The sequence below is a fragment of the Pelobates fuscus genome, chromosome 3, assembly GCF_036172605.1.
Source record: "Pelobates fuscus isolate aPelFus1 chromosome 3, aPelFus1.pri, whole genome shotgun sequence".
Taxonomy (NCBI): domain Eukaryota; kingdom Metazoa; phylum Chordata; class Amphibia; order Anura; family Pelobatidae; genus Pelobates; species Pelobates fuscus.
In genome coordinates this window covers 247,583,026-247,602,432 of record NC_086319.1, presented here as the reverse complement: position 1 = coordinate 247,602,432, position 19,407 = coordinate 247,583,026, and the positions used below count along the sequence as shown (strand labels likewise).

The window sequence follows — 19,407 nt, the reverse complement described above, 5'->3', positions numbered from 1 at the left end:
TAAAGGAACACTAGAGTCACCAGAACAACTACAGCTTATTGTATTTGTTCTGGTGAGTATATTCATTCCCTTCAGACATTAAACCCTGTTCTTTTTGGAGAAAAAACAGTGTTTACTTTACAGCTTAGGGGTACCTCCACTGGCCACTCCTCAGATGGCTACTAGAGATGCTCCTTGGGGTAGTTCTGCACAGTGTGCAGACCTGCCATTGTGTCTCCACCCTCTGAGGAAAGTTCAGTGTCTCCATGCATAGAGATGCATTGATTCAATGCATCTCTATGAGGAGATGCTGATTGGCCATGGCTATGTTTGTGCTGGCTCTGCCACTGAACTGCCTCTGATCGTCTTAGCCAATCCAATGTTTTCCTATGGGAAAGCATTGTGATTGGCTTTGATGAACACTTCTGCCCTTAGGAGCATTGTGGGGGGGCGGCCGCCCTGAGGAGCATGGAGGCGGGCGGGGGGCCGCCTTGAGGAGCATGGAGGCGGGCGGGCGGCCGCCTTGAGGAGCATGGAGGCGGGCGGGCGGCCGCCTTGAGGAGCATGGAGGCGGGCGGGCGGCCGCCTTGAGGAGCATGGAGGCGGGCGGGCGGCCGCCTTGAGGAGCATGGAGGCGGGCGGGCGGCCGCCTTGAGGAGCATGGAGGCGGGCGGGCGGCCGCCTTGAGGAGCATGGTGGGTGGCGCTCCAGGGAGCAGTACTCTGCCTGTAGCTCCTCTCTGCTCCCTCGCGCTGTGTAATGTTGCCGGGAGCCGGAATATGATGTAATTCCGGCCCCAGCATCATTACAGAGCGCGAGGGAGCAGAGAGGAGCTACAGGCAGAGTACTGCTCCCTCGCACACAGGAAGAATGCAGCCCCACTGGACCCTGAGTGGGTTTCAATTAAAACAAAAGTGTGTGTGTGTGTGTGAGAGCCTGTCAGTGTCTGTCTGTCTGTATGTATGTGTGCAAGCCTATCGGAGTGTGTGTGTGTCTGTCAAGAGTTTGTGCGTGCAAGCCTGTTGTCAGTGCGAGTGTGTGTGCGTTTAGGTACCTGCCTCCTCCGATTGTTTTTTTTTGTTTTGTTTTTTGTAAATATGATTTTTATTAATGTATTTTCAACAAGAAAAAGGGGTTGGACTCGCAGGTCCCTGGAAACAACAACATAAAGTATTTGCATGTGGGCTCGCAGGCCCCAACGAGCTATGCGGTCCCACGCATTCCAAGCAGATAATAGTGAGTGCGTCTAGTGTGTCTCTCATGTGTTGCCTTTTTTTTTTTTTTTATTGAAAATTTGTCAAAGTTTTCGTGACATAACATGTGAATAGGTTGGTGGAAACTCGCAGGTTTTCGACATGCTATACATTATTTGGTCTTGTGAGGTGCCTAGATTCCGGAGAAAAGGCATAAAATGAGATACGAAGGTCCCTAGGTATCCCAGTCAGGTGACCCATAACATGAAAACAAAAACAATCTTAAAGGAACTAGTATCGAATGGAAAGAAAGAAGAGCACAAAACATTCTGTTCCAATACTGTAGTGCCAGTCTGTTGTGTAACATGTTGTGCTTGTGAGATTACGGCTGTCAGGCGGTCCCTAATCCTGTCTGCAGTCGTTTGCCGGAGTTCAGGTGGGCACCCTAAACCGTCTTATGTTGGTGTGTGCGTGTGTCCGTGTGGTTGGGTCGAGACCGTGTCCCGTTGTTTGTGGAGTGTATTTTCTTTGTTTCCCTGTGTGTTTAACGTGTATCATGTGGGGTAAAGTTCTGCTTCGACCCGGGTAGTTGCTTTGAGGTGGCGTGGTATGCGTGGTAAGGGTACTAGGATCAGGGCAAGTATATCTTCTCGTGCGTGTGCCCCCATGTCTAGGCTGTTGGCTCTCCGTGTCCCGGTGGTTGGGGTCCCTTTAACCTTAGGGTATGGTATGTGCGCTGTGTTATTACCCATGTACGTCTGTTTGTTTAAAGGGACACTGTAGGCACCCAGACCACTTCTGCTCATTGGAGTGGTCTGGGTGCCAACTCCCACTACCCTTAACCCTGCAAGTGTAATTATTGCAGTTTTTCATAAACTGCAATATTTACATTGCAGGGTTAACTCCACCTCTAGTGGCTGTCTATTAGACAGCCACTAGAGGTCACTTCCTGGGTTCTAGCACAGGTTTCCTGTGCTAGAGCGTCGCTGGACGTCCTCACGCTGTGTGAGGACCTCCAGCGTCGCTCAAAACCCCATAGGAAAGCATTGAAATTATTTTTCAATGCTTTCCTATGGGGAGACGTAATGCGCATGCGCGGAATTTCCGCGCATGCGCATTAGGTCTCCTCGGCCAGTGAGCGAGATCAGTCTCGCCCACCGGCCGACGTAATCACTAGGATTCACCCCTTCAGTAACCGGGGATTGGTGGGTGGGAGGGAGAGGGACCCTCCAGTGCCAGAAAAACGGATCGTTTTTCTGGCACTGGAGTTTCCCTTTAAGTATGTTCTAGAGGTGGCTTGTGCGTATATTCGTGTCGATTGTCCCCCTTAATCTCCCACATGTGTTCCCGCAGCGCTAGTAAGAGTACTTGGTCGGGTCCTGTATGCCGGTTATATGCTGGCTTGGTCCCCAGTGTCGGGTCGGTCTTGTGGAGGTCCCGTCCCCTCCGATTGTTTTTACTCACCTTTTTTCCCCATTTTCTCACGTCGTGCCAGTTTCCCCATGGCTGAGATGATCAATCTTTATGATCTCCGCTAAGCCAATGCTTTCCCTTAGGAAAGCATTGGGAGGATTTTGTGCATGCGCAGCAAATGTACCAATCTGCATCTCCTCATAGAGATGCATTAAATTAATGAATCTCTACGAGGAACATTCAGCACCTCCATGCAGAGCTTGGAGATACTGAACCTGGGTGCTGCACGTTGTGCAGCAGTGACCCAGGACTCTCTAGTGACCGTCTGAGTGACTGTTACTATAGGTGTTACTAAGCAGCAATGTAAATTCTGCCTTTTTACAGAAAAGGCAGTGTTTACACTAAAATGCCTGCAGGGACAGTCTATAGACACCAGAACAACTACATCAAGCTGTAGTGGTTTTGGTGACTATAGTGTCCCTTTAAAAAAATAAATGTTCTCGTTGAAAATGACTGGCTCCTAACTTGTTTAGCTGGCTCCTAGATTCCAAATAAATTTGTCAAGCCATGGGATAATATATGGGGGAACAAAACAGTTTTTAACTAGATAATGCTTTAAAATGATGTCCCAATGTTTATATTTTCCATGTATTAAAGAATTGTAGTGAGATGAAGATTCATTTAAAAAATTACGCTAAAATCGCCAAACTTTGTCTTTAGCTGAGTTACCAAAATTTTTCCAAATCTGTTATGGTATCCTAAATATAACAATTTGAGTTTTCACTTGCTACAACTTGCTGTATAGTGAATAACCCCCAGTGTACTTGTTAATCATCTCATGCCTTTGCCAAGGCACAGCAAACGTCAGAACCAACAGATTCTTCACGGGTCCAATTTATTTTTTAATTTATCTCACTATTTCAATCTATATCTCATCTGATGCATAAAGAGATGAGTAAATTGCATGAAGGCGCCTAAAGCTGCCCAATGCATTTTTTCCTGAAGACAGTTGAAGCAGGAAATCAACCATTTGTGTGTCTTACTAAAGAAATTTAAAACGTTTAAAGAATCTTTTATCCAGACCTTAGGTATGGTACATTGGCTGGTATGTTTGTTGCTTCTGTTCAATTACATTTTTACCTTCTTTTTATTTTCTTCATTTCTAGCTGTCTGATAATGTCATCAGCCGTATGAGAGAGCCGTCTTCCCCCGTTCCTAAAGCTCAGCCTTCACCTCTGCCTACTCAGCCAAAACCTCCTGTTAATGAGTCGGTGTCTCCCAGTTATGCAGGTACTTTTCTGTCTGTCTTATCTGAAATAATTGCCGGCCACATAACTTAAAACACAGTAAAAAGTCTTTTGTACATTCTTACATTGGCAAACAATTATCCCTAGCCCTTATTGAGTGAAATTTCAGCCCTAGACATTCACTCCTGGCGAGTGTCATGGACCATCCAGGTTTGCAGTAGCCAGTAACTTTAGTCTAGTAGCCTAGAACTTGAAATGTTGAGCCCTGCACTTATCATTTCTGCATGTAGTTATATTTTAAACTAGTGAATTCCTGTCCCCACAAATCACATTTTTCTCAGGGTAAACCTTGTCATATTTACAGCAATACACAATTATAATAGAATGCGTGTGAAATACATGTCTTAGGGCAGCTTTACCGAGTTTATGTTGTTGGCTTAAAGCGACACTGTCTGCACCCAGACTACATCATCTTAAACGTACAGTGGTAATTATTGCAGTTTCTGAGAAACTGTAATAATTAACTCTGAGGGTAACTCCAGCTCTAGTGGCTGTCTACCAGACATTTACTAGAGGGACTTCCAGAAATGAAAAGGACCGTTGGTCAGATATATGACGCTGAACGTCCTCATGCTCTGGGAAAGCACTGAATTATGGGGAAATCCTAATGCGAGCGTGGCAATTGGCGCGAATGCGCAATAGGTCTCCCCTGCTGGCTGACATGGCGGGTGAGGAGCGTGGACAGAGCCTGACCCAGCTCCAAAGAACATCAGCGCGGGATTCAGGTAAGCGACTGAAGAGGTTTTAACCGCTTCAGCGCTGTGGGGGCAGGAGGGGAAGGGTGCAGGCGCGAGGGAGGGGGAGCACTGTTTTTTCCTGGCAATATAGTATCCCTTTAAATGCTCCTAAATGAAATATGTAAACCACTTAGTGGTTGTTTATGAAGTGTGTTATGAATTTTTTTTTTTTTTTTGTCAATCTTTCTTTTATTGAGGCAAGTGGTTATGGTGGTACAGAATAAAGAGAGGGAGACTTGTAGGGGTTATACACGTTAGGGTCATCATAACAAATTACAATATCTCCAGGAAATAACAGCCTCATTTTACATTATTATATAAACAAGCTTGAGTCAAGGAGATTGGTATTACGTAGGATATACATAGCTTAGTAGCGCAGACTCGTAGCAGTAACAGTCGAATTATTGATAAAGTAAAACACGGGTATAAACACGCTGGGAGGTTACGCCAGGCCTAATAACAGGAATATCTCGAGGATCGTTATAGGGATATCTGTCCGAGCCCAAAAGTGTTTCAAAATAAGTGATATCAGAGTGGCATGCAGGGTGATAACAGTAGTAGTAATACAGTAAGCACTTATTGTTAAAGAAAAACAAGCTTGGTTGGTCTAGTACGTAGAGTCAGCAACCGAGCTAGGGTAAGTGGTGCCTAAACCCGGACAATTTTTGAACATGTTGCAATCGAGTTATCGAGTAATACTAAGCAGCATCATAGGTTGGCAAGATAACGTTTGCATTTTGTAATAAGCTAGTAAAACATTGTGCATTGTATGTTCCTTGCAGGCTAAAATTAAAGAAGACATTATTAGGCTAGGCTAGCTTGTCTACATTAGCATAGGCTGAGTGAAGATAATTAAGCTGTCAGAACTAGATAGAAGATTCGCCATGCGAGGGAAGACCTGTTGGAAGCCAAGGGATGAGCAAATACTACCAACGGACCGCCACTCGGGTGAGTCCTTAAACTGTTGAGTGACAGGGAGCCAGGTTTGGGCCCAAAGTCTCGTGTTTATCCGGCGCTTGTAATCCGCTGACCAGGATCCCCGCTGTGGTTACTCTGCTTCCGAGGGCCGCTTGTCTTCGGCCTGAGGCCTTAATAGGCACTCGTGCCCTTTTGCCATTGGACCCATCATCAGGACCGTGGGCCCAGGGTTCCGCCGGGCCCCTAGCTTCTCCCTGGGTATATGGCAGGCTGTGGGGGGGTTCCTCCCGGTGAGCGCCCAGCTCAGATGAAGAGTGAGCAGGCTTCTCGGAAGTGGGATTCACATGTGTGGTGGTCGTTGGGCTCCATGCGCCAGGGGTATCTCCGGGTGTGTGGGCCTTTACCTGGTAGTGCTCTGGGTGCCAGGGCGGATGGTGGCTGCCCGTCGTCTTGCGTTCGAGAGTGCAGGTCTTGCGCACGTGGTCTCCGCCATCTTGTGTGCGGGTCTCGGGCTGCATGTCAGTGTTTGTACAATGAGCTGGTAAGCGTGGCCTGGCTTGGCTTGGACCGGGATCACCCCCCCCCCGGGCCATAGGGGGGGGGCAACAGGGCTGGGTCCGCAGGCTTTCCACGCATGTCGGGCTCCGTCAGGCAGGATAGCGTTGCGGCGGCCGTCCGCTTCACTCACCGCCAGCATAGGTCCCGCCTCTAGCAGCGGGCCCCATCCTCCGAGGGACTAAAACTTCGAGAGCAAGCCTCTCCTCAGCTCAGGCAGCCCGTTATCACCGAGGGACGCAGTCTTTGCCGGTATAAGTCACGATTAGTGGGCTATTTGTGCCTCGGTTTGCAGGAGCCGAGCTGTCCTGCGACTGCTCAGCTCGGCGGCCCGGCCCCGCCCCCCGTTATGAATTACTTTAAAAGTTACACTAAAGCAAGCAATGCAGATGTACATAATGCAATAGTGTGGTTCTGGGATGCTCAAATGTACTGTCTTTTGGTTAGCTGAGAATCATTGGACTTGTTTCACACCTGTGTACACATTTTAGCTGTGTCTGAAATAATTAAACAGGTCAAGGAAGAATGTCAAGTTAATTAGAGCTCTTTTTGCTTTAATAGAAATGTAATTGAATGATGAAGCTGTGAGCTGAAAGTGTGTTTAAGTGGTTTAGTATGAATTGATATTTGTGTGAAGAAGTGATCCTGAGCTAGGCTTGTTATCAAAACAGTGTTTCAGTGGTATGCCCCTCATGGCAAGTAGTAGGCAAATGTAATATACAGGGCAACCTCACGGGCTATTTTCCAGTATTTCGCTTTGGTTTTCATTACATGGTTTTCTCCTATATCTCAATTGGTGCATTTCAGTAAATGCTGTGGAAACTCTGAATAATAGTACTCTTATTATCCAGCAAAATATTGGCAGAATTCACAAACTCTGAACTGCTATAAACTCCTTTGTCCTCTGCCAGATTGAGACATGCTTAGTGTAAAAGTTGATACTGTCACAACAGAGGGAGGGTGGACTTTGGTAGTCAGGGAGACTAAACTCAGGACCTTCTTGTATGATCACTGAAATAAACTCTTGAGAGCTATGTAAGCTTTTTCTCAACACACATCTTCTACATAAAATACTTTAAAGAAACACATGTGTACTCCTGATCCTATAGCGTTCATCGACACACTGGTCTGGCTCTGCCAACGATCCGTATCTGATGTCAGCTGACTGACTGCCGAAATTGATGATCTCAGCCATTCACAATTATTTTCCATAGGAAAGCATGATCTCAGCGAAGGAGGCAGTTGGGAGGGTGGGGGATGGGGAGGGGGGAAGGAGCCAAATGCCACCCTGCTTAGTCAGCATCTTATCATAGAGATGCATTGAATCAATGCATCTCTATGGGAAAAGTTTAACATCTCCATGCAGAGTGTGCAGCACTGCCCCCAGGAAGGACCTCTAGTGGCCGTCTGAGTCCAAAACTGATTGCACAGTGCATCAAAAGCTTCTGCGTGGAAGCTGACAAGTGGTCCGCAGTTATCATAGGAGTATTCTGGTGAAAAGACTTCAGGAGGGTTGGGATGACCACCATCGGTCCAAAGGGGTAGAAGCAAGGGCCAATGATATTCCATAGGGAAGAGCTGGTTAGCTAAAGGCAGATAAGAGCTGGGAATCTTCCGTCTTCCCATCCCGCTGTCTGGGAAGGCTTCGGTCTTAAATGCATGTTTTTATTGGGGATATATCTATAAAACAGAGATTTTTATTTATTTTTAATTGGACAGTGTATTGTCCATTTAAAGCTATATTCATAACAAATCCTTGTAACTAGTATAGTCTAGACTACATTTACAGCTGCATGGAACATTTCTTTGCATGCATTGTACATGTGCTTAACATGTAAAATATGTGATCCGTTTCATCAACACGACACTGCAGTTCAATAGTAAGATATATTATGCAATCATGTTGTCATACAGTGCTTTGTTCTCCATGTTTGCATCAATGTCAAATGTTAAATTCTTGGGTTTATTGCTTCTATTAAACATGTTGTTGACCATTTTCTGTTTATTGTTACTAAACCCATGAGACTGTTTATCTTTAAAAGGACAAATATGTTCATTTTAATTATTTCTATTTGTGTGTTAGGACATGTTTTCTTTACAATTATTCACTTGATAATAGATTTTAATAGATTTTTCTTTCTCTAAAGGAACACGAAAGAATTAGGAATATCAACTTGTACGACCCCTCCCTTTTTTTTTTGCCTACCTTATTTAAGCACCAAGGCTTCATTTTTCGGGGATATCTCTGAAGGTGCTGGCAGAGCAAGAAGTGGGCACATACATAAGATATGATGCTTCAACCTTGCCTTGTGTTTGTCAGACTCATATAATTGGGATATGAGGGGCTGTAATAAACTTGGCAATAAGCTGAAGCAAAAGTAAGTCCATGCTAATCTATGTGGCTCACAAAATGACAACAGTATTAAAGTAACACTACAAGCACCATAACTACTAAAGAAGTGTGCTTATAGTGACAGGAGTACCCTGGCAACCTCAATGTAAGTAGTCAAAACAATTGCCAACTGGTGCTGGTCACTTTCTCTTTAGAAAGCCATAAGATTGAGCTAGGAACTTCCGTTTACTTTCCTGAGCTAAGCCCTGCAGTGTGGGGCCAGCTCATTGTCTGAGAGCGTCAACTGATAACTTTCAGCCAACTTTAACTTGGCTCAATGAAAATAGCTCACAGAAGTAGCAGACTCAGTGACTGGCCCCCGTGGAACCATATAAGAAGTCATGGAGTATGATAGGAGTTGGGTACCATCTACAGAAGAGTTTATAGGAGGTTTCCTAAAGACGGCCAGAGACTATTGAATTATGTATCAAGTGCAGCATTTTGTCCCACTGCTGCTTAATAGGCGGTTTGATGGTCCTCTGCCCATTTGCTAATGCATTACAAGTCCTGGAATTATCTAGTCTCCACCAACATGATTCAGATCTGAAAAATATCCCTAGTCGCTGGCAGATCTTCCAGGCAAAGGGACTCAATTGGGATCTAGTGAGGCATGGCCTCTGTGGAATGGATTTGACATAGCTTGCTATTTGAGTTTGGGTCAGTGAGTGAAGAAAATGAGAAAGGTGTCAAAATGCACCACACTGATGCATTTTGTCTCTAACGCAGAGGCCAGAATCTCTAACTAAATGTCCATACTGGTCCCTGGGCAAGACTCCTAGTCATATATATTTGGCTGCTGCAAAATACTTACTTGAGCAGGGCCCTTTACTTGCTATCAAAATATCTGTTTTCTGTATTTGAAAAGTGGGGCAGGATATGTTGGTGCTAAATAAATACTACTGCTAATAAAGACCTTAAAATTTAACACCTATGAAGAGCAGACTTACATAATCTCCCCCCCTCCCCATGTGGTGCTGAAGGGGTTAAAACCCCTTTCACTTACTTGTTTCCAGCACCGATGTCCCTCAGCAATGGTTCAGGCTCTGCCTCCGCTCCTCCTCCTCCACAGTCGGTTGCTGGGGTGGACATAATGCGCATGTGTCGCACTCGCGTTAGGACTTTCCCCATAGGAAAGCATTGTATAATGCTTTCCTATGTGGTTTTGGGTGACCCTGGACCCGGATGTCCTCATGTAAAAGTCACCTGACCATCTAGAAGTCCCTTTAGTGGCTGTCTGGTAGATGGCCACTAGAGGTGGACTTAAGTCGGATAGGTAATTAATGCAGTTTATCAAAAATTACCAGGTTAAGGTAAAAATTGCAAGGTTAAGGGGTCTAGGATAGTGCACCACGACGACTTCAATGAGCTGAAGTCATCTGGGTGTCCCTTTAAGTCTCTCTTTAACCCCTTAAGACCGCAGGGCGTACATTTACGTCCTTTTTAAAGCGGCTCTAAACGCCGCAGGACGTAAATGTACGCCCTCCGTTTTTTTGTTACTTACCTGGTCGCCGGCGATCCCACACCAGCGATCGCGGTTGTGGGGACTCCCAGGGAGCCCCCCGCGGCACCTCCGTCCTCTTCAGCCCCCCCCCCCCCCGGGCCATGTGAGAGTGAGGTCCTTGCGAGGACCTCACAATCACATGGCCGGGATAGCTGCCTGGTGCATTGCCAGCAGGGAGACTAACTGTAATGACAGTTAGTCCCCCTGCTGGCTGAAATCAAATAAACAACAGTTAAAATAAGTGTAAAAAAAAAAATATATATATGTTAAAAGGCCTGAACTTGTGGAGGCCTGAATTTGTGGGAGGAGTAAGTCCCCTACTTAAACTCCCAGCCCCTACTCACCTCTGCCTTTCAGCTGATTGTTTTGTCCCCATAGCAACCAGCACTTCCTGTCCAGCTTCCCTCCAGAATTTTTTCCTGTTTCCAGCAGTCAGACGTCCTGACCAGTCCTCCGTCCGTTTGAGGCCTTCCACTCGGTTCCCGGTCAAGGTACCCGGTTTCCGGTCACGAGACCGGCACGTTCACGTAAGTTCGGGCCTAAAAACGTAGGGGTAGGCTCCCTCTATCATATTCGTACAAATACACGCTTTTTTAACCGATTTCAGTGTTCACGCCAAAACAGACGAACGCTCGGCACTTTATCACTGCTTTTACATATTCGTACGGAAACTACCTAATCTATTATTATTTATATACACAGTAATATTATTACGGGCATTCTCTTATTTCCGTTTGGTCACCCAGGACCAATCTATTTCGTACGATTAAAACACAAACACCTTGCTCTAAATCCATATTCGGCTAGTTCTTATTCAAATAGGCTACAGTATGCACTAAGTTCTATTTCACGAATTCTACTTTTCTTTACGTATATTCCCTGTTCGGTCATATTGCTACTGATACCTTTTTTTTGTCAGTTTGGGGATATAATTAGCTTGTTTAAAAATCTGCCTTGTGATTTTCTTTCTATGTTAACCAGTTAATTTGTTTTACTACTTTTTAAAATATCCACGTCTATCATAAACGTACGGTTTCCATACACTGTGGCAGGATGGCCAGGCTCGTCACAAACTTCAAATGCAACAGTCAGGATAAAATAGTACTGCAGTTTATTGTCACTTTCCACAATATATACAAGGTTGTGCTCTCCCACAAAATAAACAAAAAGAAAATAAATCCTACTCCAACTTGGAGACTTACTAAACAGTATTACTAACTATCCAACTGGCCAGCTAATCTAGTTCCCAGTTTTAAACAAAATGAAATACAGCACTTTAAGCAGGTTTCACACAGTACCTTTGTCTCAGGCTTAACTGCCTCCTCTCTCCCAGCTGTTAGACTCTCTGATGTCTTCAGAGGCTAACCTTTTAAAACCCTAGTGCTGGTTAATTACATTCACCTGGTATATAACATTCAAGGGGTGACTCCCACCAATTAACCCCATCATGCTGGGAATAGAGAGCACTCCAATCTATTACTAACATAGAAAGCCTCTCTGACCTTGCCACAACACACATTTACCTATTAAACACTTCATTTTGTCACATATACTAATAAATACTGTTTATAAACACAATATCCGGCACATAAACGTCTGTACTATTCATTTTCCATATAATCACGCTGTCACATATTTTTGGCTTTACAGACTGCATCGGTTTCTCGCTTTTTCTGCGCTAAAGTTGTTTATTTCAAGGTCTTTTATTACAGGAACAGGTATTGTATTTTATCACTTTGCATTATAAAGCTATAGGCCTAAAATGTTTACATATTGGGTTTTATTACTTACCTCCACACCTGTCGTTAACTATGGAATTTTTCTTCGGTTAACCCTTAGCTCCAGTATTATTCTAGGCTTCCCCCGGTTCTACACAGTTAAACCGTTTCGCATAACGTAATTTCTTTATGTCAAACCAAGGTATAGTTCACAACTCGTTTGTTACTACACCTCATATAAAACCTATCACGGTCTCAAGTTCATTACTACTTTTCCACAGGCTTACGCCCACGGTACGTTAATTCTTTACTATTATTTCTACTCAGACATACGGTCATACAGCCATCAGGCTCCGGAAAACACCAAAACCTGACCCGGTACTCAGCCATACCTTCAGGTACTTACGTCTATACCCAAATACGTCCAATCGTCACCCCAAGGCCTCATCCAGCCTTCTCACAAATATCTATTTCAGCCCAGTCACACACTTAAACCTTCCAGATCCCTCAATGCAGGATCTCACGTTGCGCCCCTAACAAACAACCTACTCCCAATTCAAATCATACGCCACCACGATACACATAAATACGTCAACATCTGTCTTAAAGCCTCAGGACTCTTCCTCAAGGACAGCATAAGACGAGACTTACCACACTTATTACCACCAGAAGGTTCCAGATACCATTCGCAAGAAGTCAAGGTTAGTATCTACACAACATTCCAGTCCTCTCACCTTATCCTTAAATATACAATCGAACTGGCTACAGGGTCTAGGCTAATGCCTTAGCGCAACCTTATCAGAAAACCCGTCCCAGCGAGGCCTTCCATCCCCCCCCACCTCAACACGGAGGTACGGCCCCACGCCCAAATCATAGTTACAAGCCTCGCATGCCCTACTACAGGGCGCTAGTCAGGGCCTCACCTGTCACGGCCACACGTTTTGATTTCTCTCTACTGTCACCGAGAGGCCAACATCCCGCCACCACGTCTGTGGCAACTACGTCATAAGCCAAATCATAGGTAGAGCCTCTCACCGCCACTTGGCATTAGCAGGGCCTCACCTATCCAAACATTCAACAGTTAAGTTTTTCGCTTTGGCATCTAGCATTACAGTCCAGTTCTTCCATATACCCCGCCTACTTACCTTACGCCCCTTCTAATATATCTTTCACATAATCATTCCTTTTAGAATGTCCCAAGAACCTATTCCAACCAAAGAATTAACAGAAGAAACTCCATTCACGCCTACCAGACCCGGGTCTCCAGGCGAATCACTCACTCTTTCAACCCCCACGTCCTTGAGAGCATGGACTATTCCCAAAATTACGGCCGAGCTTAGGCTCAGGGGAATCCCCTTTCCGGCCACAGCTAGGAAGGCTGAACTTTATAGGCTACTTACTCACCAAGCCCCCGAGCCCAGGCCAGGGACTAGCTCTCAAGGACAACCACCAAGCAACAGCACGGCCACCCAGGATACCCTGGCAGAGATCTTGGCCAATCTACAGACCCTCAATAGCAGGCTATCTAAGGTGGAAAGCGCCATCTCCTCCCCAGGTACTACCACGGTAGTCCCAGTCGCTTTCACGGCTGTACCTACTATACCAACATGCCCTCCTATACTCCCCCCTCCAGCACCGGGCACAGCCATTACACCATTTGAGTCACCAGCACACTCCGTCCCTGACTCTATCAGGAAAGATATCCTAGACGGGAAGGATGTGTGTCTGGTGTCCTTGCTCATAGCCTCACAGGATGTACTTGAGAACAAGGCATTCAATTACGGTGATATCTCTGTGGTGCTCAAGACAAGGGATCCCAGGCTTAATCATCTGGTGGATTATCTCACCACAGGGTTCACTAAATGGTTTCTCACGGGTATTGTAGCCATTCCCCCAGGTACACTAGAATGCCCTAATCTCCAGTCAGCACGTTTAGACATTCTCATTGCCTCTGAAATCACCAACGGTTTCATGATCGGCCCCTTCACCTCTTCACCATTCTCCTCCTGGCGCACTAACCCCATTGGTATTGCTATTCACAAATATTCTAAAAAACAAACAAACAAAAAAAAAACCGTCTAATTATTGATTTATCGGCACCGCACTCCTCTTTTGTTCCAAGCATAAACGCACTCATTCCAGCAGTCGAATTCTCACTTCAGTACGTAACCATCGACGACGCCATACAGTCCATCATATCATCTGGTAATCGACCCTGGCTTAGCAAAACGGACATCACAAACGCGTTTAAATTACTACCCATGCACCCCTCACTCTGGCACTTACACGGTGTTAAATAGCGAGGGAAATATTACTTCTCTACACGACTCACTTTTGGTTCTCGAAGCAGCCCCAAATTGTTCGACATTTTCGCAGAGTCACTATGCTGGCTGCTTCTGAACGTCACCAGGTGTCACTCCGTTATCCACTACCTCGACGACTTTTTACTAATAGAGCCAGGGTCACCTTCACCCACAGCAATCAGAAGCACTACTGCACTATTTTCCACACTTGGAGTCCCTTTGTCCACAGCCAAAACTATAGGCCCCACAACTAAATTGACCTTTCTGGGGATAGAACTGGACTCTGTTAACCTCAGAGCTAGCCTCCCCCACGACAAACTGTCACGTTTGAGAGGGGAGTTGACTTGTTCCTGCGGAATGATGTTTGCACTAGAAAATAACTTCAGTCCCTTCTCGGATCCCTGAACTTTGCGATGCGCATCATTCCGCAGGGAAGGTCTTTCATATCCAGACTCCTTTGCCTGCTGCACGGAGTTCCGGACTCTGGCACAGTTTCTTTGGACCCCCACGCCAAGGCTGACTTAGCTATGTGGGGGAAGTTTTTTGAAGGACTGGAATGGAATCTCCATGTTTATTCCCCCTCTCTCCACCTCTTCACCCATCATCCACACAGACGCAGCAGCCAATACCGGTTTTGCAGCCATTTTTGGGAACCACTGGTTCAGGGGCCATTGGCCCACTGATACGGATGCCTTGCCAGGATTCAGAGAGACCTCAGCACTATTTGAAATGTATCCCATTGTGGCGGCCGCACACACCTGGGGTCATCTCTGGTCTGGCAAGGCAGTCAAATGCTACTCTGATAACTCGGCAGCTTGCGAAATCGTGAACAAAGGGCGATCATCTTCCCTGACCATCATGCGGCTGATTCGCAAGCTGACCTGGTTGGCAGCATCCGGCCAGTTTCACTTAGTTTGTTTTCACATCCCGGTATTCACAACACGGCCGCTGACGCTCTTTCTCGTTCTCAATTTCAGGCATTTTCTCAGGCACTCCCAACGGCTCACCTACAACCATCCAGGACACCACGGTTCCACGATCTAATCCTGGATTAAGCACACTCTTGAACCACGCTAGAGCACTCACTCACCAAGCATTATCACCAAACACGGCTATCACTTACAATAGGGCTCTTAATATATTTAATAAATTCACAGCAGAGTTTGGTTTACAAGGTGACTTCTCTATTCAAACCATGGTGGCTTTTGCCTCTTTTTTCCACCTACACCTTAAACTATCTCACAACACCATTAAACTATATCTCACGGGGGTCCAGCACCACAGCCTCACCTTTTTTTCCTAACAACACACCTTTCCTGTCTTCATACCCCGTCAAAAAGGTTTTGAAAGGAATATCAAAGGTTTCACCTCCACTCTCTACCATTAGATTACCTATAGATGGGCCTATCTTCAGGTCACTTAGCAATCTCCTTGACACAGCCCCATTCGAAATCGGCACAAATACGGTGATCAAATCTGCTTTATATCTCGCTTTCTACGGTTTTCTCAGACCTAGAGAGTTCACCGTAATTTGTCAAGGAGATACGAAGCTAAGACTTAAAATATCACACCTCACTAAAATAGAGGATCACTACCAACTTTCGATCCCTACAACTAAAACCAACCGGTCACTACACCCTACTATAATTCCTCTCTTCCCTACTGATAATGCCTGGTGTCCGGTAAATGTACTAGACCACCTACGGTCAACTCTGCACGGTCACCTACTGGACTCTCCGCTCTTAACACTACAAGGGCACCCGTTAACCACAGCAAAATTGATGGTTCATATCAGAATTCTGTTATCTAAGCTCGGACACAACCCGATTGCATTCTCTAGGCACTCCTTCCGTATAGGAGCAGCCTCTAGCACTAACACACCGGTCCATATCATCAAGAGACTGGGGCGGTGGAAATCCTCCATATATACTGCATATATTCCACAGCCGGAGAAAGAGCTTTGCCAAGCTTTCAGCAACTTGGTTTTGTAAAAAATGCTATAAAGTGTGTATTTCTCGAATTTATCTTTTTGCCCTCTTTTATTTACAGGCCCACTCGTACGTTGGTTTCGGCACACCACAACCAACTTTGCTCACAGTTACTATCCATTACGTATTTAAATTCCGAGCACAAGTTAAAAGGCCTGAACTTGTGGAGGCCTGAATTTGTGGGAGGAGTAAGTCCCCTACTTAAACTCCCAGCCCCTACTCACCTCTGCCTTTCAGCTGATTGTTCCCACCCACCTACACCCTGTTATAATTACATTCTCCTTGGTGGGCCCTCTTTTATTTACAGGCCCACTCGTACGTTGGTTTCGGCACACCACAACCAACTTTGCTCACAGTTACTATCCATTACGTATTTAAATTCCGAGCACAAATATATATATATATATATACTTAGATCATATATATATATATATATATATATATATATATATATATGATCTAAGTATATATATACACGTATACATACACACACATACACTGTCTAGGTGTATTTTAATATTAATATACATATAATATTAATATCAAATTACACGTAGACTGATACTGATTAAATATATATATATAATTATTGTTATATATATATTTATATATAATATAAAAAAATATGTAAATACGTAAAAAAATAATTAAAAATAAAATATAAAAAAATATAGATGTGTTTTATTTCGTTCTAACTGTATTGTCATATTAATATATATATTTATATCAAAATACATGTAGAACAAAATAATATATATATCTATATACATAAATATATACGTATATATCACGATATATATACCTATATATAAATAAAAATATTTAAAAAAATTATATATGTATATATACACATATGTGTATATATATACATATATTAATTCTACACATATATTTATGTAATAATTTTACATAATTAGGTATCCTAATTAATTACAATTAGCGGGACCTGCCTGACAACCCATGCCGAAAGTATTTAATTTAATTTGCTAGCACTATATTTAACCCTAGAACTTTCCAAGACACCATAAAACCTGTACATGGGGGGTACTGTTTTACTCGGGAGACCTCGCTGAACACAAATATTAGTGTTTCAAAACAGTAAAATGTATTACAACGATGATATCGCCAGTAAAAGTGACGTTTTTTGCATTTTTCACGCACAAATAGCACTTACACGGACGATATTATTGCTGCAATACTTTTTACTGTTTTGAAACACAAATATTTGTGTTCAGCGAAGTATCCCGAGTACAACAGTACCCCTCATGTACAGGTTTTATGGTGTTTTCAAAAATTACAGCGTCAAATATAAGGCTTGTGTTTCATTTTTTTCACATTAAAATTCGCCAGATTGCTTACGTTGCCTTTGTGACCCTATGGTAGCCCAAGAATGAAAATTACCCCTATGATGGCATACTATTTGCAATAGTAGACAACCCAAGGTATTGCAAATGGGGTATGTCCAGTCTTTTTTAGTAGCCACTTAGTCACAAACACTGGCCAAAATTGGCGTTTTTTGCATTTTTCACACACAAACAAATACTAACGCTAACTTTGGCCAGTGCTTGTGACCAAATGGCTACTAAAAAAGACTGGACATACCCCATTTGCAATACCTTGGGTTGTCTACTATTGCAAATGGTATGCCATTGTGGGTGTAAATTTATTTCCTGGGCTACTATACAGTCTCAAAGGCAACGTAACCAATCTGGCGAATTTCAATTTCAAATGTAACACGCTATATTTGACCCTGTAACTTCCCAAAACACCATAAAACCTGTACATAGGGGGTACTGTTTTACACGTGAGACTTTGCTGAATACAAATATGTGTATTTGATTGCAGTAAAAGCAAACAGTATTATGACATTGACAGTTAAAATGTCATGTAGAACTAAAAAAATAAAATAAAATCGTATTTTCTCCCATTTTTATCATATTAAATTATGTTTCATAGCTAAATATTTGATATTAAATGAAAGCCCTGTTTCCCCTGAATAAAATGATATATATTAAGGGGGGAGCTTTTAATATGAAAGAGGTGAATTACGGTTGGACAGACATATAGCGCAAATGCCAGGTTTTGTTTACATTTTTTTTCGTTCACAACTTGTACATTTGGCTGCGGTCTTAAGGGGTTAATAAACTGTGTAAATATGTGTTTGTGTCTTTGTATATATAAAAACATACATGTCTCATCTTAGACCTATAAAGTCTGTGCCTATTTGCAAACGTATTGTTCTTTGAAATAAATATACACACCATCTCTCAGGAGAAGCTCTTTAAAATAAAAATCATAAATTATAAATACTTTTTGTAACGGGTTTGCCACTTTGTGTTTCTTTTAATTGCATGTTTCATTATTAATCTTGGGGGGGAAAACTGATCTACATGTGCAGGCCTTCCACTATTATATTTTCTTTTTATCGTGACTTGTGCTTTTTTTTTTTTCACCTGCTGCATTATCTCCTCTAACATGAAACATACTCTACACAGACCAAGAGGTTGTATTCCCTTGTGTTGTGTATATAGTAACATTGAAAAAGCAGGAAATTCACGATAAATGAAAAACAGTATAGATAATGATCTATTAAATATCCTACATTTTGTGGAATCCATTTGGAATGATTTGTGGAATGATGAGCCTTTTTTGCCAATGCTAATAAGGATTGCAATTTGGTTGGAGAGTCTCATGAGAGGCCATCTATCACTGGCTACGGAAATGCCATAGTTTCTACTCAAAGAAGAGGTTTTTGGTCTTTGTGCGAGTTGTCTCTTGGAGCGCAAAGGACCAACGATCTCTTATTAAGGACTCTTCCAAAATACTCATTGTTACAAAGTGTTCCCTTATTGTTTGATACCTGCAGCTGCTGAGCCCTTCACAAGCTCACATCAGGCAGTGCACTTTAATGCTTTTTGTTGCTTTTTATTCCCCATATGTCCTTCAGTTAAACTACACAGAAGGCAACCACTCACAAAATTCAAGAGACATCTGCACTTTGAATGCTGAATGTGTAATTATTTTGATCTCCTTCTGTACTGCCTTATTCACAGCATTTATGAAAATGTGCCCTTTGCATATTTGGCCATCTTTATGGCTTAATAACATTCCTTTTTTTTTTTTTTTCTCTACATTTTAAAATTTTCTCTAATTTCTTCAATGAATATGTTTGAATGTCGTGCATAGAACACTCATTCGGGATATTATCTAAACATATATCCTTTACATTTCCTCTATGTGTTCAAATGAATAAAACCACAGCCGCCATTATATAAACTGGGTTTATTTTGATGATCTGATATACGGTAACACTTTTCTAGAAATCATGGGAAATGTTTTAGATGTTCAGGGAAGTTCTCCTGTACTAGAAATCAAATGTGGGTGTCCACATCCGTTTGCCTCT

General features: G+C 43.4%; 1 protein-coding gene across 1 annotated transcript in view; it reads left to right on the top strand.

The window, feature by feature from the left end:
- Positions 1 to 19,407, top strand: part of CHCHD3 (coiled-coil-helix-coiled-coil-helix domain containing 3) — a 286,257-nt gene that overhangs the window by 11,965 nt on the left and 254,885 nt on the right. Inside the window, exon 2 of the mRNA XM_063448299.1 lies at positions 3,752 to 3,875. Within this exon, the coding sequence (XP_063304369.1) occupies positions 3,752 to 3,875 (124 nt within the window). The remainder of the gene's footprint in view (positions 1 to 3,751; positions 3,876 to 19,407) is intronic.